General features: G+C 45.9%; 1 protein-coding gene across 5 annotated transcripts in view; it reads left to right on the forward strand.

The window, feature by feature from the left end:
- Positions 1-22,768, forward strand: part of DOCK1 (dedicator of cytokinesis 1) — a 480,397-nt gene that overhangs the window by 379,469 nt on the left and 78,160 nt on the right. For 4 of the 5 annotated variants that reach the window (XM_057506476.1, XM_036899031.2, XM_036899029.2 and 1 more), the window contains exons 30-32: positions 4,644-4,722; positions 8,887-8,987; positions 16,983-17,041. In XM_057506476.1, coding sequence (XP_057362459.1) covers positions 4,644-4,722; positions 8,887-8,987; positions 16,983-17,041 — 239 coding nt within the window. Of the gene's footprint in view, positions 1-4,643; positions 4,723-4,836; positions 5,392-8,886; positions 8,988-16,982; positions 17,042-22,768 lie in introns of those variants that run through there. The other variant, XM_057506478.1, reaches the window with a different exon arrangement.

Here is a 22,768-nt window from a genome sequence, read left to right on the forward strand (position 1 = left end):
GCGGCTTGGACCTCAGTAGGTGCCTCCTGCAGGCGGGCTTTGCCTGACCGCTCCCAGCCTGTCTCCTAAAGATGTGCAGACGCGTAGGAGTCGTAGGGAAGGTGTGCTGTTTTTTTCCAAGTGCTACTTAACGTTTTATAAAGCCTCTATGGACATCATAGTGTTAAAATGACTTTCTTACCTAAAAAGCTCTTTCTTACCCCTTAGTCTCAAACTTGCAAAATCCCAAACCCTTAGATTCAAAGTACAAGGTCACTCAGAAGCCCCGTTGTTTAGTACTTTCCTTTGTTGGTTGAAAATGTGAGCAGCTCAGAAACTTGAGCGACTTTCTGAAGGTCGGGTAGCTAAAGGTTTACATGGATGTGAAAAGATAGATAGGGAGGTAGTTTATAGATTAAGAGGTAGATGAAAGGTGAATAGACGATGGATAGAAAGAATTGGGTTGAGACTAATTGGATGTGTGTGTGTGGAGACACAAACTCGTATGTCACACTGTCAGGAACTATATATGGCAGTTTCTTTCTGGTGATGCTCGCTGTGGCTAACTGTCCACATAGAAGAGAAGGAAATTAGGAGACCTTACTCTTTTCTGTTTGTTTTAATTGTATGAGCTTTGAGAATGAACTCTCTGTATCTCTCATAGGCCCCAAATTATTTAAAATATGATGGACTGATAAGGAGATGACTGACTTCCTGGAGGAATCAGTTACCAAGAAAAGTAAGATAAAGTTCTTTCTTCGAGGCCATGGAAAATGAAATTTGCAGCCATTTGCCTGAAATCATTGAATGTTTTAGAGACTATGTATCCAGACCTTATGGCTTCTTGAGTCTTCTTTAGGGTGACATAATTTGCCTGTTGCCTGTGGTTCTCTCTACATTATTTATGTAGATTATAAATAAAGCCATTCAAAGATTTAAAATGATTGAAAAGAACTCTATTACATAAGAAGGGGCTCACCTTTTTTCTTAATCATTTTGGCCATGTGGGACAGCATCCACGAAAGCATTTAATTCTCACACCATCAGTTTTGTTTTTTAGAAATTACCTAATCCTCCTAGCCGGGAAGAAGGCGTAACTTGTTAGGATCACAGGGTGATACATCCCCTCACCCCCAGGCCCTCACTTTTCTGCAGAGTAGAAGCAGCACCTGGCCTGTGTGTACTGTCCCCTGCCCAGCATCCCTGCCAGCATCCCCCTCTCTGTCCCCTGCCAGCATCCCGCTCCCTCGGACCTGGGAACATTATGCACATTATCCATGACCTCTCTTCTTTGTGTCCTGATGATTATGTAAAATAACGCTGAGTGGGGAGAATAAGGAGAAGCTCAGAGGGCCGGAGGGTGGATCCTCCCGCGTGGGCGGTTTACGGTGTGTTGGTTGGTTGCTGGTTTGTGGGGGGCGGAATGTCCTGGACACGCTACCAGCTCTGAGACACCCGTTAGTTAGTGGGGTAGAAACTGGCAGTTCTTAGATCGGGACACTCGGAATCATTGGTAATGCTGAGGGGCCCTTTCAGACACCGAGGTTCCTGCCATCAAGGAATGAGCCCCAAAGGTGGAGAGCTGAATGAGAGACGGGCCCGGCTATTAACGCCAAGGGCCGAATGAGAAATTGAGTCAACAAAAATCTCCAAAGAGTTCCACCCTCCCCCGTGGATAATCTACGCAGAATGCAAGGACTTCGGGGAGAGCCAGGGGCTCACAAATCCCCTAACCTCCCTGAGAGTCTGATTTGGGGTGCGGCCTGACCTCTGAGCCAGTCGTCCATCACTCATCCACCCAGCTGTCATACGTTCATTCATTCCTATGACCAATGAGTGATGACATGCCACGTGCTGCCTCGGCATTGCGGGCTCGTGGGTGGGTGGCAGACAGGACCTTTTGGGAACAGCCTGGAGGGCTTCCCTGCCCTGGACCCCAGCTCCAGCAGTGCCCAGCCCCAAGTCACAGGGACGCAGGGGCCAGCCCACTCACACCCCGTCCTGCCTCTCAGGGCCTCCTGAAGGAAGGGACTTCATGGTGAGCTGGGTCCAGCCAGTCTGAAGGCTCCCTTTGAGACTAATAAGGCATCTTGCTGTCCAGTTGATTGCCTTGTGACCCTTTTCATGTTCCTCAGTCACTGAAAGCAGATTGTCAAAAAGCTTCTAATGTAGTTTTCTGATTTATTTTCCTTGTTTGACATTTATTAGCAATAACTCAGAAATTACAGCAAATCAGATATTCACGCCTAAAAGTTAGCCTCTGCTTCTGTATCTTTTTGCCTAGTTAGAGAACTGACTTAGCGTCACCTGGACGTGGGGCACTGCTGAGTGTTTAGTTCTGTCACGGGCGACCTGTAGGTATCGTCGTGCGACCCGGGTGGTTCTGGGGCAGTGCTGCGGCCCTTGGCCCGCTGAGCCCGAGCCGCTCACCTTCCTTGGCTGCACTGATTATGGTGTTTATTCGATCTTCCCTGCAGTTTACCTCATACGATTTGCATTCTCTGTTATTTTTCTGTTGTCCTGGCTTTTTAAAAAATTAATAGTGCATCTAAATTGTAAAATCTCTCAGCATCACTCTCTCAGTTGTCAGTTCATTAAAAAGTTTTTGTTCAGCCTTCATCTTATTTCAGCATTTTAAGTCATTGTGAGAAATATCTGTATTTAACTAGCTGAAATGGTTCCAGAGCTTAATTAGAAGCATATTGTAACTGCTTGGGTGCTCTCTTTAAGCAGAATAGTTACCACGTAGTAACGATGTGTGTTCTAGTAAACTTACCACCGTTGTCATAGACTAGGGCTGGCAAGAGGGTCTTCCTAAACTCACAAGGACCCTAGGTTTCTCTAGTGAATAGCTGAGTATTAATACTGAGGGAAAAATTGTTAGTGGCCATAAGCCCAGTGTCTTTGTGCTGCCCGAGAGCCCAGCCCCACAATGACGGGAACCTGTCCTGTTGCACCGACACTTGGCAGACTTTCTCAGGTTGCTCAGCTTAATCCAGTGCCCATCCTCAGATGCTGTCTGAACACAGCTGCCCAGGGCCCGATGGGGAAGGCAGGCCAGCTTACCTGTTAGCCAGGCATCTCATGCTTCTGAGGGCCGAACGTGACCTGGGTCCCCAGCCCGAGACCAGAGGATTCACTGGAGTTGCCAGGTGTCCCATAGGTACAAGGCATACCCTGAATTCAGTGACTTTTGTCCTGGTGCTGTACTGATTTGTCAGGATGCTCTAAATGCCCGGTATTCAGCTTTTTTTTTCACTTAATTACCAAATTCAGCCGGTAGAGCTATTTTTCTAATTTCACTGGGTATCTTCGAGTTGCAAAATCTGGCAACCCTCTGGCTGATGGATGCTGCTGCTCGGTCTGTGCTCCTGGTTAGTGTACAAGGCCAGGATCCCCACATCTCTCCAGTAATAATCACTTAAAACACTAGTTCCTCCTTTCTTGTCATATTCCATGTCCTCAGGGAGGAATTCAGATGACACTGCCTATAGTTTTCCGCAGTGACAGGGTAGGCATGTGCTGCTACCTTGCACATTCCACCACAGGCCATTTATCACACGTGTTTTGGTCCTGGATCCAATTGACAGGTTTCTTCATGAAATGATGCAGGCAAGTCCCCTTTCTAAGAGCTACTAAGTACCTACGGGTACCAGTAGGAGAGAAGCTTTAGTGTCGGTGAATGTTGGGCGGGAAGTGGTGGGAGGTGGTGACTAGTGGAGATTCCCTTTCTCTCTCCTCCCAGGCTAAGGAGCCTGTAGTAACCTACATTTCTTTTATACTCTTTGGCTGCTTCCTGCTGTCTAAATAGAGGAAGTGTAATTAAGTTTATTATCTGTGACCTAATGCTAATTCCTCTTGCATCCTGCCTTTGTGCAAAGGGAGACGGTCATTTGAAAAGAAGTTTCTTGAGTTAAGCTTTACTGTTTTGAACACTCTCAAGGGTAATCAAACAAATCTACTGAATGAACAAGCTTATGAAAGGCTTCCTACTTTGGGCTCCGTCATGACAGCCTATTCTGCGTATTTCATCACAGAAAAGGAGAAGCCAGGGTATCTAGGGATGTGATATTTTGCTTTGGGTGCTTACCGATTCCTGCTAAGATTCTTGTCAAGTCACATATCTACTCAAGCTTTTTAATTTTCTTTAAGCAAGTAAACAGTTACCAAAACTCGCATTTGAAGTACAGGATGAATGATATTTCTGAAGTAAGCCGTACTTCCAAGCAAAGTAGTATCTCACCAAACCATTTCAAGCCTGATAGTGTTATACACTTTCAAATACTTAACTTTAAAAAGTCGGCTAAGCAAAGACCAACTTAATAATAAAACACTAAGACACTGTGACTTGAGAAAAGGATTTAATTTGCACCTTTTCCTTTTTTTAAATTGGATTTTTTAGCGATAACTTCTCATATATCACTTTCAGATGCTTTTATTTTGCTGTTTCTTTCATTTTGCATGTGCTGATTTCCTTGATTAATCTGGAGAACAGGAGCATATAATTCTCTGGGATTTTCATTGGCAAAACCTCACACCTTTTCACAGGATTTAAGAGAGTTCACTTTCCAGACAGTCTGGGGTTGCATCTAATTGAAATGCCAAATCCACAAAGGTGTCGGAGCCTAAGTGTGTAATTATGTAATTTTCTCTTGATCTTTCAGAGTCTTCCTGCGAGCAATTAATCAGTATGCAGATATGCTGAACAAAAAATTTCTGGATCAAGCCAGCTTTGAGCTACAGGTAAGAGAAGAAGTAGATATGACCTTTGTTGGGAAATCGTGGTAAAGTAAATTGCTGGTCTGAGCCAGTATGTTATATTTCTAATCTTCAAATTTAATTGGTTTCCCATCCAAGGTGTGGAAATGGAATTCACCGTATGTCCTATTATTGGTACCTGAGGACTGAAAATGATGCCTTTGGAGTATTTCCTGGATTTAGCAAAGAAGGAGATTGAGTTGTTTTAGAGAGAGAATATTGAATCAGAGTGACAAGTTGGGACTCTGAGCAGGGAGGTCACTGCGTCTCAGTTGGTGTGGCTGCCAAGATTGTCCCAGACTGTCCTGATGTGAGGAGGAAGCGACCAGCAGAGGAGACCGAGCAGGTGGACATGACTGAGCTCAGCTTGCTTTGAGAACTCGGTTTTCCCCTGCTGCTGACTTTTCCTGGCTTTGTGTCCCCTGCAGTGGCCTTTACCAGGCAGAATTCCCCACCCCACACCGCGCGACTCTGGTCAGCTGATCATCAGCTCCAGCCTGCTCCTCAGGGCTTGCAGAGAGAGAGAGAGAGAGTGTGTGTGTGTCCTAGTTCCATTGTAGTCTGGATATGTATTTCTGCTAATAATGATTTTGTCATTATTATGACTTAGTTTTGTTTCCTAAAGTTTGCAAATAAATAGTACCCAGATACAAATGGCGTGTGAGTTTCCTGGGCAAGACTTCCACTGAGAAGGAACTTGAAGGACTTATGTATACACAATGGGTGATCCATCTCAAAAATGTGTTACCAGCTAACAGAAATTAGATGTCCTTCCAATTCCCCTTTTGCATTGTCTTCCGAAAATTCAGAAGTAGTGTGATACTCAGTATTAAAGTTCTGAGGTGACTATACCCGTATTTTAAAAATTTTAAATGTCTATCAGCATTATAGAATATAAGTATGTAATAATATATCAGGTACTATATTTCTATAAATATTATTTTTTCTCAAGTTTTAACTTCCTATCATTTTTTCTGCTTAATGCTTATTCTCACATGTCCTCAAATACAGATACATTCTCACTATAAAACAGTCACACACTGTAAATCAGCACATTGGGCAAAACATGAAGGACCCCTCCCCACGCTTACGCTCCCGCTGTCCAGCTAGGAGTGCAGTGTCCAGGTGGGCAGGGCCTCGGGACATTTGGGCGCAGTGTTCCCACTGGTGTCTCTCAGGGCCGGGTGCGTAGATGTCTGGCTCAGCATCCTGTCCTGTGACCAGAGAGAAGGAAGACGGAGTTGGTGACGCTGGCATTCAGGCTACGGTTGATGTTGTTTTTGTGGGCAGCAGGGACGCAGTAAAATTCATTCTGGAGCCTGCTGTGGCCGTGCGCCTGTGAACCTCAGGATGCACCCCGAAGAGGCCATTGCTTCCCACCAGTGCTGCCGCAACGAGGGCCTTGCCGGGAGTCAGGCGGCCCTGCTGCGGGGTGTCAGTTCCAGAAGCAGAAGCAGCAGCTGGTATTGGATAACCCAGGCCAGGCTTTCACCATAAAAGGGGATAAAAGAGACGTCTTGGAGGCATGTGAAAGAGTGTGGCCCTCGGTCAGGGAGGCCCCAAGGAAGACCCTGCATCTGCGTCACCTGGGAGCACAGCACGTACCTGGTTTGGCCTGCGGCATGCACATGAGCTGCTCTATCACCAGTGGGGCTGCCCGGGTCATAAACTATTGGGTAAACGGAAGCCCAGCGCACTCTGACTTACGTCCACGCTTGAAAATTTCCACTTATATTTCACAGATCACTAAAAGTAGGGCCAATACGGTTAACACCTGATTTTTATGTGACTCTGCAACTATCTCATTGGATGTAATGAACATTATCGCTGCTTTGTACATGAGAAAACCGAGACCTACAACTTTCCTTTAAAGAACTTTGAAGGTGTCGTCAAGCTGGGATGTGTGGTGGAAACTCTATCGAGGCTCTTTCCCACGGGGAGCAGCAGAAGTTCCCCCAAAATGTCCCCTGGTACCGGAACGAGCAGTTGAAGAGTGTCTGTAAAGGACCGACTCACGCCCTTCGGTGCAGCTCCTAGGGGGTCGTCGCCCACTTGTCTCTGTCCCCTGCCCTGCTCCAAGCCATTGGCACTGCCCCTTGGCAGCGGGAGCCGGTGAAAGCGATCCCGAGAAGAGGTCCACAGAGGTGTGTTTGGTGTTACAGTGCACTGCCTGAGTTCATGGTTCTGTGACTTCTCCCCGAAGAATAACTATTACCGAGATGTGTTTGGAAGCCTTCCCTTTCTGTCCCGGTGAAACAGAACGCCCACTCTCAATGTGCTTGCACTCCTTGGCCCTTTGTCCTGCGGGACACGCACCGTCACCGCACAGGGAATGTATCTCCTTTCTTACCTGCTTGGTCTCTTAAAGTAGCGCCTGCGTATAGCTGCTTCCGCTCTCGCACAGCCTTAGTTCTTACGTTCTCAGAGATTCAGTTTACCTTTCAGGGGTGAAATGGCCGCACCTCACCTTTTTCCTTTTTAATTGAGATTCTTTCCTATCACTTGGTAACTTGTATAATAGTAATTGTGGTATGCAGCAAGACTAATTAATAATAAAAGTTACAATTTTTTTGGTTTACTCAGATGGTCTGGGGATGCCACAGAGACTCAGAATCGGCTTCCCCTCTCGGTGGCCTCTGTGAAGCGCTCAGCACTGCCTTCCAGTTGGCCAGAAATGTCCACAGATTTTAACATTGCATTTGATAAATCCCCATAGGTTCCTCCCTCCATGATTGATTATTATTGGTGGATTGCTCACGCTGTGCCAGGCTCGTGCCAGACACGGGATCCCACCCCACCCCACTGCATCGTGGGGCATAGAGGGGCCGATTAAGGCAGGCCAACAATGCACTGGGAGGGTGACCGAGTGTCACTGTAGGGACAGACTGAGGTTCTGTCAGGGTGAACACAGCTGGCTCAGGTGTGCTATGACTCGGTGATGGGGACAGCATCCTTCTGCAAAGGCTCAAGGGCGGCTTGAGCGTCAGTTCAAGGCACTGATGGGAAGGCCAGGTGCAGAGGGCGAGGGGAGGCAGGCATCTCACCTGCAGTGTCAGAGGAGATGGGGCATTCTTGAGGGGAGTCATGCTGCAGTGTGGCCCCCTCTTTTGGGGCCAGCGCCCTCTGGCTGCACTGTGAACTGGGGGTTTGGGAGGGAGGAGGCCAGAGACCAGAAGCAGGTTGTCTTGGGCTGGGAGGAGAGGCTGCTGACCCAGACGGCGCTGCAGCCCCAGGCCGGGGCAGGTGGCTGGATTTGGGAGGTATTTCATTGCTGATTGATGGGAAGCAGGAAAGGACAGAGCCCGAGGGGAGTCCCAGGTTTCCCGCCCCAGCAGTGCCATTTGTGGAGCCCCCACGAGCCAGTAAAACATCCCCACTTGGAGCCAAGAGGTCTTCCTTCATTTTCATTGTCTTGACCTGGTCTTAAACACGACCATGACCAGGGAGTATCTGTCCTTTGGGAACCTACTCGGCATAACATGTTTTGTTGAAAAATGCTTCTCTAGCTGCACGTCCATGTTACTGTCCAGATACACAGCGCTGCCACGGTGCAGAGCTTGACGACAAGATTGTTTCATAGTAAACTGCCTTTTGAGCCACATAGAGTCTGTAAATCATTGAAATATAAAATGTTTGTTAGTTTTACATCTGTTTTCCTTCATTGTCTAGCCTTTATATATGTTTTTAGTATCAGACAAAATAATAAATCATAAAGATACCTAGACTCTTTAGTAAGGGGCTCCATAATGCAGTAAGAGAAAGAGGCAGCATTTAGTACATGCTTATCCACATGCTCAGCACCCCTGGAAAGCCTCTGAGTGTGGTTATTCATTTGATCCCCAGCAATACTGTGAAGTCGGTACTAATGAAATTCCCGTTTTACCTCCGAGGGCACCGTGGCACATGGTTAGGTTAGTTGCCTGAGAAGTGGTAGAGCTGGGGCTTGGGCACGTGTGCGGGGAGCTCAGAGCACACGCTCCATCCTGAGCCAGTCCGTGGGCAGCTGGTCAGCAGTTTGTACTTGGAGTGTGATGGTTTTTCAGATATTCTGGGAATGTGTGCTGGGCACATGAGAAATGCATCAGAGTGCTGCTGAGACCGAATGTCCGACCGCCCGACGCCTGAGCCTGTCTCCCTTTTTGGTTTCAGCTGTGGAACAACTACTTTCACCTGGCTGTGGCTTTTCTCACACAAGAGTCCTTGCAACTGGAGAATTTTTCAAGTGCTAAGAGAGCCAAAATCCTTAACAAGTAAGTCCTAGTCCAGCCCCAAAATTACAGGCAGGTGCCTGCAACTCTATTAGCATAATTTACCTGCAGTCTCTAAGCCAACTTGGTACAAATTGAGATGTAATCACGGTGTAATGAAAGGGTGGTTTCGAATCATGAATCCGGGATTGCCTTTTCTAACCCATGAATCGAGATCTGAAATTGCAGGATTCATTCTGGTGGTTTCAAAGTCGGTGTAATTCAAGACCATTAGCACCCCACAGAATGGGAGTTTGGGGAGATAATTGCTTTTGCTGTGCCCCATTCTGGGGTCATTCCACATGGCGTTCTCCTGTTTGCTGCAAGAGCCTCTCCGAGGAGGGCTTCCTCCGAGGTAAGCTGCAGGAGGCACTCACGGCCCGGCTCCCTCGGCTCTGCCTGCTGCACCACTCCCGGTCCAGTGAAAGAAAAGAGCTCTTGCCTAGGTTTCCTTCCAGTGTTTAGGTGCCCCGAGGGTCTTGCCTCCTCTCTTCTGCCAGTCTCACTGATCTCTCTCTCTGAGTGCCCTGTTCAGAGGCACTCTTGCCAGAGTCCTCCAACTGCTCGGTTGTCCAGTCATCAGTCCCTGCTTGTCTTTTCGTCATACCTCTGTAATAAGTCGTCTGTTCCGAGGCATTGCCAGGCTTGTGCCGCTCACTGAGGTTAGAGGTTCCAGAGGGCATCTCAGAAGGTGGCAGCTGCTCAGCCCTTCTCGTAGTCTGTGAGTGTCTAGCTCATGGGCAGGCACATTGGAAGCACATTATCCCTGGAGAGTAAGACTTGTTTCAGCAAACATTTAAACATGTGTCATGTGCCAGCGACTTCTAAGCACGTCCTGTGCATTTTTCACCTAGAATCATTAAAACCAAAATGAAACAATTCATTTGGTTGTCTTATCCTTGTTTGCCAGAGGAGGAAGGTGGAGCTGTGTGAACAGGTTGTGTGGCCCGTGTCACACACCCAAGCATTCTCATCCAGGCGGTACAGAGCCCAAGGGTTTCAGCTGGGCTGCTTTTAGAACCTTAACTCCTTTCCTCTGTGTCATCTACATGACAGTCAGCCCTCACCTGACCTCTTTCCTTCCGGCTTCCCCAGCGAGTGACTCCAGTCTGTTGGCCATTGCTACAGATACGTGTTCACAATTTGGAAAAATGGAATGTACCAGGATGGGTTGGCAAAGTGGGTGCCCATTGCTACCTGCTGGGAAGGTGTGCAGCAAGTGGCCTGCCTCCTCGGAGCCACCACGGGTTTTTATCACTAGCCTTTGCTCCAGACAGACTTCCTCGGGCACTTTCTTGTTACTGGCTCAACAGGGGTGCCTCCACTTGGCCAAATTTACCTTGGGTGAAATTCAGGGTGGCTGCTCATGGCTGGTGCTGTCCTTGTTTAAATGCTCTCATGATGGGAACTGTTGTAGTGAAACGGTGTTAACCAGCACATTCTGAGAACTCAGCACCACTCATTCTCAGCTAGCCTGGAAGCGCAGCCCCCAGGTTACCCGTCCTGCAGGAGACCGACCCCATCCACAGCAGGTGGATTCATCTGCCCACGTGTGTGCAGGGCTCACTGGAGTGAGGTTGACATCCAACCCTGCTCCAGCTAATGGCAGAACCTGTTCTTTGCCCAACATGTGGCCATCCAACCCTTAGATTTGCCTGTGGGAAAAGTGAATTTAAACCAGAAATCTGCCTTGAAAAAACTGGCATCTCCTTCATGGTTTTCAGAGTAAAACAATTTGAGGCCGAGCATCTCCAGGCCAGGGTGGGCAAACTGTGCCCCGGGTTCTTTCTCTTGTTGGCCTGTTAGCAGTCCAAGCTTAAGCAACATCAATAAATGCATTAACCACACAGTGCCTTACTTGCCAAAGAAAACGTATGCTTCCCACATAGCCATGTGAGTTCAGAGGCTTCAAAGCCAAGGAAAATTAAGCATGGCCAGCTGGTGTCTCCCTTCCAGATCCCGCCGGGCTTCTGAAGTGGGCTTTTTGTATTCTGTCTCTCACAACTGTGGTGATAAGAGACTGGTTTTCCTTTTGAAATTTTCTCATGGATTCCCCAAGGGAAAACTCTGAGCATGTTAGAAGTTGTCTTGACAAGGCTCTGGCAGGGCAGCCTCCACCCCTGTGCAGTCTGAGGGGCCTGTCCTGGGGGCACAGACTTAGTGTGTGGCCAGGACAGGTGACCGAACAGAAAGTGTCCTCTGAGACTTCTGAGACTGTGTGGCTAACATGTGTGGCAGCCCACCTTGTATGCTGTCGTCTTCACAACTCCTGCTGTACCGCAGACATGTTATAGTCAATGTGCAGCTTTATTTCTAAATAGCAAAACTGCATAAGAAATATCTGAAAATGTCCTCCGCAAGTGCTTAAATTTTCTAGACACATCCAGTGCCTATAAATGTTTTGATTTGCTTAAAATTGTGCTACAAAAATGGATTGAGTGCCGGCTCTTTGCTCAGTCAGGCCAAAGCCCTGGTGCTAGGGACCCAGAGGTAAGAAGCTCCCAGTCTGGGGGGAGGTAGATGTGCAAACATAGTAACAGTTGGAGGGTGTGGGGACAGTGGAAGTTCCCGCAGCCACGATCTAAAGTCCTTGATGATGTCACTGGCCTGCTGCTAGGCCACTGCTTCCACGCCTGTGGGCAATAAGCTATTACTGACTGAGTCACTATACAGAGAGCTTCTCCCAGTGCTCTGGGCCAGGCCGACCAGGAGGACTAGAGACCTGCAGACTGCTGGGTGCAGGCTGGATTCTAGTGCTCGACCTATAGCCAGGAGAATAAAGCCAGGTATAAACTCTTTTACCCGAAGCATGTTCTATTGTCATTTCTCAGTCTCACTGAACCCATAGTGAACTTGCCCTGGGCTGAACCCTTCAGGCAGGACAGAGGGTAAGTGCTCACTGGTGCCCTGGCAGCTGATGGCCCTAACTGGTGCCCGGGGGACCAGCCAGAAGGGAGCCAGAGGCCTTCGAGAGGGTGGACTTCCAGGCTGGGGGGCAAAGGAGGAGGAGCAGAGTGTGAGGTTGACTGTCCCGAGCCAAGTGTCAACAAACATCCAGTCCCAAAAGGGGACATCGAGTCCCAAAGGGCCTGGCCCACTCTAAAAGCAGAGATGCTCTGTGTTGTTGAAGTTCAAGTGAGTAGCTGGGCCCGGAGGGCTTGGGGCAGGGTGTGAAGCCCAGTGCTATGGGCAGTGATCCCATGGTCTGAGCAAATGCCTGGGTGCTGACTGAAAGCACAGTTGGTATAGTTCTGTGTCCTTTTCTAGAGGGAAAGTCCATACGATGTGAAGGTGGGGTGGTTCTATGCCCATGCAGGAGCCCCTGCTTGTCTCTTGGGGCCCATTTATTGCTTTAGGGTTCTGGAATCCCACTAAGTGCACCTGAGTAAGGGCTTCACCATGGAACTCCACCTCCAGGTCACCCCTCACGCCATGCCTGGCCCTGTCTTCCTCTCTGCCTGCCCTGCAGCTCCTAATGTCTGCCTGGTTGACAGTATTGTGACTCAAAACAATAGAAAGTTCCAGTATCAGAAGATTTGCCTGTTTATGTCCTCCTGTTAAGCTCTTTGCCCTCCTGATGACCTAGGTTGGGGAGCTAATTAAGATACTCATTCCAAAGACATTTCCCAAAGTGCATGGAAGTAAACACAAAAGAATAGGTTTTATCAATCCGAGCACTGATTAGGTCAGATGCAAAATGAGTATAAGATTTGCTAATGAACCATAAAATAAATAACCACTAGGAATCAAAGTCCATGGTAAGAAAATTTAACTGACTCAGACTTCAGGCATCCTTGGTGCTGGTGACTCTCAACAGAGGACAGAGATGTCAATGGCATGTTTATCCTGACCATTACTTCTCTCCATCTCCACCCTAGGCTTTCACATTATTGGGGCCCAGGACCTAGGAGTCATATGTAGAAGTGCTGACTTTTGATTAGCAGCCTGGTTGACCATTGCAGTTTGTAAGACACTTTGTGTCCTTAAGAAAGCATCAGAGTTTACTGAAGCTAGTAAGGTTAAGTATTATTTCATTAAAAAATGTGTACATGTTTATTTATGTGCATACTAGTGGAAAAATGCACAGGAAGTGCTTAGTAAAGTAAAATGTTTTTCTTATTTCAAAAGTTTTTGAAACTTAAAAAAGTACTTTAAAAAACCTGCCTCTGCAGCTTTGTTCACAGCACATCTCCCTTGCATTTTTAAGAGGAAGGAGCAGGCTCTCTGTCTTCCAGACACACTGCCTGCTTTGGTCCTTACTCACCTTCTGCAAATCTTAGGACAAATGTTACTCTCCCCAAGAACAACTGCCACAGCCAGCCTGGATCCACTGCTAAATTTTTTCTTTCTTCCTGTTTTTCCTAAAGAGCCATCAGCACAGCCTTCATAAAAGTACAGTATGCACATACATGTGTGCATCTTGTGTGATTATTTGTTTACTGTCCATCTCTAGTGCCACACTGATAGGCCTGCAAGGCCTGTGGATCTTGTCTCTTCTCCACATTTAATATTAATATTCCCATATTATCTCTATGCCTAGCCTCCAGTAAGTATTCACTAATTAACAAATCAATGAATAATGCCCACTGAACGAATCCATCTAAATGACTCCTGCAGACATGAGGGGGATGCTGTGATGAACCCTAGTCTGAGCCTCCTAAGGAAGGACTTAGCCTGGGTTGAGTGCCCGCTAGGACAGGTGGGGGCATCATCCCTTTCATTCTCAAAGAGCCTGGGAGACGAGCACCATGCAATCATGCATCATTACCCCAGTACTATAGATGAAGAGACTGAGGGTCAGAGAGGTCAGATAACTTGCCCAGTGTGCTTAGATTTGGGCTCTGGTAAGCCTTACCCCCAAGCCTGGGCTGTCTCTTGTGGACATGGGTTTTCTGCTTCTTGGGGTGAAGGAACCAGGTACTGAGATAAGGCCTCAGAGACCAGATTCACTCCATTTTAGGTCTTAGCTACAGACCTGGGTGTGAGATCTTCGATCTGCTTGGGCTGTGGAAAGGCTGCCTCCTGAGAGCCCCCTTCACAGTTTGAAGGAGCTCTTTCGCCTTGCGGGTGGGCAGGGCGAGCTGGGAATGTGGGAAGCACCAGGTAACCGCCCTCATGCTGCTCTCGTTCTGTGAAGCCAGGCACCTTGGTTCCCCACCAGGAATCTCTGCTTCCTCAGTGGAAAGAAGGCTACGACGAGGTCTTCATGCTCACCTCATGGTCTTACAGCCAGATTCAAGTGAAACAAGTGCTCTTGGGGAGATGTGAAGCAATGCTGTGCTGTGACATCACAGACATGCACACTTGCTGGTCCTCAGGTGTGCCCTCGAGGGGGCAGAACTCAGGTTCTGGAGTCTGAAGACTTGGCATCTCTTGTCTCCTTGCCTCTGACCTCAGCCAAGTCCTCTTTTTTGCTTGTAGGACTAGTTCAGTTCCCTCAGCTATACATCAGTAGAGATGAATTTGGTTATGACGTCTGAGGCTTCCGCCAGGCCTGGAATTCTGTTTCCAGATAATGAGCATTAGCCCACACATTCTCCATTATCGCTCCCATTTTCCTCCTCAGGAAAAAGGTACACATGGTCGGCGAGTCCCTCCTGAGCTCTGGTGCCAGCTGTCACTGTGTGGGGGTTACTCTGGGATGTATTGTAGATTCACCAAAGCTGCCTTTTTATTACAACTAAAGGAAAGATCAGTCTCTCAAGCAGGGATAGTCAGTCTTGCCCTTTACCTTGCAGCTCCTTCTTCTCTTTTTACCTTTGTTCAGGCCCCGGAGCACCTTTGTCTTATTTGACTATGAAAACAGCATTTTAGCACCTTTATCCAATAGGCCTGATTCCTATGAGGGACGTGCTTTCAGAGCTGTGGAACCTCCCGTTCCCACATGCTGCAGAGGCATGTTGTTTTCCAGACACAAGACAGGAAAGTGTACGTGGAAGATGGAAATCAGATGCGCAGAGGCCCTCCCCCTCCATCTGCACCTCAAGGGGTGGGGAGGGGGCTGAATGGTGAGAGCCCGGCTCACCCCTCCATGTGGCTGTCCTGGCGTCCAGGGGTCAACTCCAGCTCTGGGGAAATGGCAAATCACTGCAGGTCGTGAGGCACTGGGTCACTCCTGAATGACCCAAACCACCCAGGGTCAGCCATTCTTATTTTTTCCCCGATGTTATCCTGGAATGAGAAGGAATCAGTTGGTTGTCGGAAGAGTATTCAAAGCTTGAGTCAGTTGACGTCAGGTCACTGGCCACCCTGGTGTGCTGAGGTGTGAGCACACGTTGGTAGGGGCTGGGGGTGTTGGCGTTCTCGGGTCTTCCAAGTGATGCTCTGTTCCCCGCCACGCCCGACACCCACTCCTCTGAGAGGCGCCTCATCCCCCCACTCAGGAGAGCCTCACCAGTGGGAGGAACCGTCAGCACGGGGGGGTTAAGCATGGTTTACCCCCCACGATCGTTGTCCTCTTGTAAATGTGAGAAGATGCCAGTCTTCTGGGTCACCACACAGCCAGCCAACCGCATCCTTCCAGGCCTGGGCGGCAGCAGCTACTGAGAACACTTCGTCATTTGCAGAGTAGAATGGAAATTAGGGAACAAGATCTACAGGCCATGAAAAGATGCCTGACTTGATGGTTCTCTGATCGTGTACACCTCGGGCAATCTGGGGTGTGGTTGGCCATTGGAGGGTGTCTCCTGTCACCAACAAACTCGGGTCCTGCAGCTCTGCTGCTGCTGAGTTTCCACTGAGGGTGGGCAGCCTCTCCCCTCTGTGGGATTTGTGGTGGGTGCATTCCATGCCTGAGATCCCCGTCCCACTCACTGAATTTACTGTGTCAGCCTCCACTGGTTGGTGGGCTGGGCTGGGCTGAAGGTAATGCATTACCTCAGGGGGCTGGTTTGTCCTCCTAGGAACGGAGGCTCATACTCCCCTTTCGGTCTCTCTTGGGTTGTGGGCTGTGACACCTGTACAGCAGTGGTGTCCCCAAGGTTAACTTCTGGGAGGGAGCCTGCCAGGTGGGTTTCCTCTTCTCTGGTTGAGAGTATCAGAGGTTATAGCCCTTTCCTGCCATAAGTGACAGTCAGGTAATTAGGACACTGGAGACTTTTATAAAGTGGTAGTGGCTGTGGTCATTGACTTATCAGCCAGGATCTTTGCTCTAAGAGCTGCTACTCAGTTGTCTGTAATCAGAGATTTCCTTTCCACATCAGCTGACATGAGGACGAATGGAGCAGGCTTGATGCCACAGCTGCTAAACTGTAATACTGTAGCATAATTTTGCAAATTATTATTTTTAATATAATCAGCTTTTTCCTTAGGCAATAAAGGAAAAAGTTAAATTGCTCACAAACTAATAAAGGTTTATCTTCTGAAGCATCGAATTTTGTTTACTCATGAAACACACACCTCCTCTGCTGACCCAGTGGGAGGAAAATTAGCATTTATTTTCCCTGATAAAAAATGAAAAACAAAAATAGGGGAATATTTGTTGACATCTTCTTGCATTAAGCCATCGAAAATGCTGAAGAGGAATGGGAGATATGTGGAAGAGCCTTCCCTGCTATGATTGTAGACTCTGGGGCTTAATTTTAACATGTGAAAACTGCTTATTTTGAGCAGGGTTGTAAGGTATCATTTTGTGTCTGCAGGGCCTCGATGCTAACAACATGCAAGGAAACAATCTCCCCCTTAGGCCAAAGAGCCAGGTTCTCTTTCTCTTGCTATTAGAGATTGAAGAAAGAAAAATACTTTCATTATTCTCTACCATCTTCCCTGTGCTTCCACAGAGGGGAGGATGTTACATAATCTGTAGTGATGGAGTGAGATTCCCTCGGGCTGGATTCTTCCTCCTTCATCCCTTTTGGTTAGAAAAAGAAGTGGAAGCTTTGAGACTCTCTTTATTTGTCTCAACAATGGGAGACTTTAATTGCACTTAAAAATAATCTAAGTCTGATTTTCAAATGCTCTACAGAGTCACTCAGTGTTTTTCCTTTCCCTGGTTTTCAGGTATGGAGATATGAGGAGACAGATTGGTTTCGAAATCCGAGACATGTGGTACAACCTTGGTGAGTAGCGGGGATTTCAGGCATCATGGTGAATATCTAGAATCTGTGGTGGGTGATGACCTTGGTCCTGGTTGTCGTTGTCGGGGCATCTTAACCTGAATTGCTTCTGTTTCTCAGAGAGCAAGAACAATAATAAGATTTTTGATAAATAAGAGGTAGGAGACCAAAGTAAAGGGAAGAAAATCTGATTGGTTGGGCAAATGGAAAAAAACCAATAGAGTGTCCTCTTGAGTCAGGCAAAGACAGCTCTGCCTTGGAACGCCTTTCCTCTTGGGTATCACTAACATTCCCTAGGTTTTTCATGCACCAAACAATATAGCTCCTTCTACTGTTACACATGCCGTCACTTATTGTATTCAGTTTCACATATGCTACCTTGGAAACGGTTTTTTCACCTACTCAATGCTGGACCTTATCTATGGGTAAACTGTTACCAGGTGGTGGTAGCATAACATGCTTGTAAAATCAAAATTGCAACAGATGAGTATTTTTAAGATAAGAAATTAGCTCACGCATTTGTCAGTATAAATTTCCTTCCACTGCTTTTCCTGCATTTCATAACTTTTGCTATGTTTTATTTCCATTTCCATTTGTCTCAGGATATTGTCTTATTTTCCTTGTGATTTCTTCTTTGACTCATTGCTTGCACAGGAGCATGCCTTTTCATTTCCACTATTTGTGAATTTTCTATTTTTCCCTCTGTTAATGATAATTGCATTTCATTGTAATTGGAAAAGATAACTACTGTGATTTCATTCTCCTTAAATTTTTAAATAATTGTTTTATGTGTGATGTATCCTGAAGAATGTTCCATGTGCACTTGAGAAAAATGTTATTCTGCTGCTGTTAGGTTGAATCTTCTACATGTGTCTGTTAGGTCCATTTGGTCTGTCTTGTTGATTTTACTAATGAAGAAATATCTCAAACAAGCTAATTTTACACTTTTAGAAAGTAGAGAAAGAAAAACTAAGATTAATGTCAATAGAAAGAAGAAAATAATATAGATTAGAGCAGAAATAAATGAAATAGAGAATAGTAAAACAATAGAAAAATTTGTCAAAACTAGGAGTTAGTTTTTGACATGATAAACAAAACTGACAAATCCATAGCTGTATTAACTAGGAGAGTATACTTAAGTAAATAAAATCAAAAAGGAAATTTTAGATACCACAGAAATAAAAAGTATCATAAGGAATTTCTGTGAACAATTCTGTATCAGCAAATTGGAAACCCAGAACAAATGGCTAAATTCCTAGAAACATATAACCTATCAAGACTGAATTATGGAGAAATAGAAAATATAAACAAATAACCAGTAATGAGCAATCAAACATTTGTGACTTTACTGGTGAATTCTATACCATATTTGAAGAACTAATGTCAGTCCTTCTCAAACTGTTGCAAAACATTCAAGAGAACACTTCCAAACTCATTTTCTTAAGTCAGACAAAGACACTATGAGAAAAGAAAACTATAGGCTCCTATCTCTGATGAACATAGTTGAAAAATTCCTCAACAAAATACTAGCAAACTGAATTCAACAGCACATAAAAGGATCATTCATCCACAGTGTTCAAGATGGATTTATTCCTGAGGCACAAGGATGGTTCAACATAGGTAAATCAATACAACTTATATACTACATTAACAGAATGAAATATAAAAATCATATGATTATCTCAATAAATGCAGAAAAACATTTGAAGAAATTCATTCTTTCATAATAAAAACTGCACAAAATAGGTATAGAATAACATTAAGACCATAGATGACAAGCCCACAGCTAATATCATACTCAGTGGTAAAAAAACTGAAAACTTTTCTATAAGATCTGGAACAAGACAAGGATGCTATGCAACATAGTGCTAGAAGTCCTAACCAAAGCAATCAGGCAAGAAAAAGTAATAAAAGGCATCCAGAAAGGAAAGGAAGAATTAAAATTATCTCTATTTGCAGATGACATGATTTTTTATGTAGAAAACACTGAAGACTCCACCAAGAACACCTTTTAGATCTAATAAACAGATCGAGAAAAGTTGCAAAATACAATATCAATAAACAGAAATCAGTTACATTTGTATATATACTAATAGCAAACTATTTGAAAAGAAAATTAAGATAACAATCTCATTTATAATCAAAATGAGTGAAATACTTAGGAATGAACTTAATTAAGGAAGTGAAAGACTTGTACACTGAAAACTACACAGTGTTGATGAAGGAGAACCCAGGTGAAGGCATCATACTTCCTGACCCCAAACTATATTACATGCCTACAGGAATCAAAACGCTATAGTACTGGCACAAAGACGGACATATGGACAAAGGGAACAGAATAGAAAGTTCAGAAATAAGTCCATGCATATATAATAAACTGATTTTTGACAAGGGAACCAAGAATATACAATGGGGAAGGGATAGAATAGTGTCGTGCAATCTGAATATCCATGTGTAAAAGAATGAAATTGGACTTTTATCTTATATCATAAACAAAAATCAACTCATAATGAACTGAAGACTTAAACATCACTTAAACATAAGCCTGAAAAGCTGCTTGACATTGGTCTTAGCCTGATTTCTTAGAAATTACAGCAAAAAAACAGACAAGTAAAACTACATCAAGTGGAAAAGCTTCTGTACAGTAAAGGAAACAATCAACAAAATGAAAAGGCAATGTATGGAATGGATGAAAATATTTTTGAGCCCTGTATCTGATAAGAGGTTCAAATCAAAGTATATAAGGAACTCCTACAATTCAATAGCAAAGAACAAATAACCAATTAAAAAATAGGCAAAGGATTTGAATAGGCAATGTTCCAAAAAAGAAATACAAATGGCCAACGGGTACATGAAAAGGTACTCACCATCAGTAATCATCATGGAAACGCAAATGAAAACCACAGTGAGGTGTCACCTCACACCTGTTAGGATGGCTACTGTGAATAAAAAGCAAAAAATAACAAGTGTTGGCAAGGGTGTGGAGAAAGCTGAAGAGTTTTACGGGGTTGGTGGGAATGTAAAATGATACATCCGCTTTGGAAAGCAGTATGGCGTTTCCTCCAGAAAATTAAAAATTTGAGAACTACCGTATGATCCAGCCATCTCATTCCTGGGTCTATATCCAAATGAATTGAAATCAGGATCTCGATGACATATCTTCACTCCCATGCTCCTTGCAGCATTATTTACAATAACCAAGATACGGAAACCATCTAAATGTCCATTGATGGATGAGTGGATAAAGAAAATATGGAGCCTACATATATATGCAATGAAATATTATTCAGCCTTTAAAAAAAGAAATCCTGCATATGCAAAAACATGGAATAACCCAGAAAACATTCTGCTAAGTAAAATAAGTCAGTCATAGAGACAAATACTGCATGATTCCAGGTATCTGAAGGAGTCAGACGCATAGAGGTAGAGAGTGGAATGGTGGCCGCCAGGTGCAGGGGTTGGGGGCAGGGAAGAAGTGGGGAAACACACGCTGGTCGGAGAGTCACGGTTCAGCCATGCAGGACGAGTAGGTCCTAGAGGTCTGCTGCACACTCACCCCTAGGGTTTTTAATCCTCTATTGTTTAAAAGTTTGGTAAGATGGTAGTTCTCATCTTAAGTTTCTCATCTTAACCACAATGAACAAGAAAAGGAGAAGAACAAAAGATAACATAATTAATACAACTTTATTATACTAATTAAAGTGACACAGAATTCTCTATGAAAATGACGCTATGCCATGTGGTTCTGTAGGTAACCACCTTATAGAAATAAATAATCTGATGGTAATTCGGTGTCCTCTCACGATCTTTAATGTGGCCTCAGTGAACCTGGCCGCTCTCCTAGTTGAGATGAAGCTCTTCCTGGCCCCTGTCCTCTCCCTCAGCTGGCATTGTGCCGCGGTGTCCGGGGCATGTTTCTCCAGCACCACGGACGGGCCTGAGCAAGGCTCCTCTCGCATCTCTTCGGTGCTCCTGCCTTCCCGCAGGCTGGCCCACGAAGCTTACAGTGGCTTTTGTGAGAGGCCTCTGCTCTCGCCGCCTCCAGGGGCTCTACTCCCCTCTGCAAGGCGGCAGGCATCTGTCTGCTGCTCTCTCTAGTTACCCCAGGGCTGGGACGGCTTCGTTGCATCCCAACCTGCTTGCTTCTTGAATCGGTTCCTGATCTCTGTGAGTAGTGGCGGGAGAGCGTGGCTAAGAAGGTGTCCTCACGGGCCTTTAGTTCTGGGCAGAATAAAACAAGGTGATAAAAACTAAATGTGGTTTTTGATGAAGGGTGAAACTGGACTCCATCGCTCTCCTGAGGACCCTTACAGCAGGTAGAGGCAGGGTTTTGAAGGCCACTCCTGCAATTTGGCTTTGTGATTAGCCAGTTCAGGCCGCCTGCTTTCAGCTGTAGCCACATTTCCTCAGAGGATTTGACTCCTGATCCTTCTGAGTTCCCGGATGTCAGCAAACATGTGTACAGGAAGGCTTTGTCACCTCTCTAGGGAAAATTACAATTTTCAGATAGTCTTTGTCTGTTTATACAAAGGATGGAGTCTATTTCAAATGAGTCTTTACAGAGACAAATAAATGCAAAACACCTTGGGGGGGAAAAAAGACTTTAAGGTACTCTATGGATAACACTAACAATACGGAAATCAAGAAGCTTGGTTTGACACGAGGAGCCAGCTGGGTTCTCAGGAGTAAAAATCCAGTGCAGAAGCTCCCAGGTGGAGACGAATTGCTGGTCGGAATGGCTCCGTCTGCTTTGGTCTCTGTGGAACCTGAAGCTGCACGCTGCATGCTGTTCGGGTAGCAGTCCTGGGGGCAGCTGAGGACCCCTTAAGGAAACTGTGCTCGTTCATTGCCAGGGACTTGGCTGCAGCAGTTCCAGTGCCCAGAACCTGAGCACTGGCTCTTGGCTATCCAAGGGCTTGCTCCATCTCCAGCCCAGAACCTTCCAGGCGCTGCCCTGTCTCTGGCCTTCCTGCCTTCCCTGGGATGAGTCCACGCTCTGCGTGAAGGGACTTCATGGGCCCCACTGTGGTCTCATCCTACCTTGCCCCTGTCTGGTTATGGCCTCAGTCATGTGACCCAGTCTTTCTGGGCTTCCATCTATATTTGCAAGATAAAGAGGTTGGACTGAGATTTTTTTAAGAGCCTTCCAATCCCAAAGCTCAATCATTTCACATGTATGTGTTTTTATTTATTATATATATTAATATATATATATGTGTGTATATGTGTATATATACATATATACACCTATATATATTTATGGTGGTCTCAGTAATGAAATCGAAGGTTTCTAGACCAGGGAGAGGGCCATTCGTGATTCATTCTTATTGATCATACGGACAGGTGCACGTCTCATTTGTCCTGGCAACCCTGACATTTCAGGACACAACAGGAAGGGACTGCATACAGCCCCACTAGAGAGGGGGCAGGAAAGGGCAGGAAGGGAGGCTCAGAGAGAGGACATGAAGGGAGTTGTTCTCTGCTGGACAGGAGAGAGTCCAGCACTTTCCCAGGCTCCAGCATCCTAGGTGAAGGAGATGTGAGCTCCACCTGCCGTGGCCAGCCCTCACCTGAACCTGCTGCTCTGCACAAGGTCCTCTGTGAGGCCAACTTTCACCCTGGCCCTTCCTAAGAGAGTGGCAACACATTTTTAGGTGTTGTTCAGTCTCACCTCTAAAGTACAAACTGTGAGTTGTGTGTTCCCCAAAAAGGACAGTTTGAAGTGTGTTT

This window comes from Manis pentadactyla, chromosome 8, assembly GCF_030020395.1.
Source record: "Manis pentadactyla isolate mManPen7 chromosome 8, mManPen7.hap1, whole genome shotgun sequence".
Lineage (NCBI taxonomy): Eukaryota > Metazoa > Chordata > Mammalia > Pholidota > Manidae > Manis > Manis pentadactyla.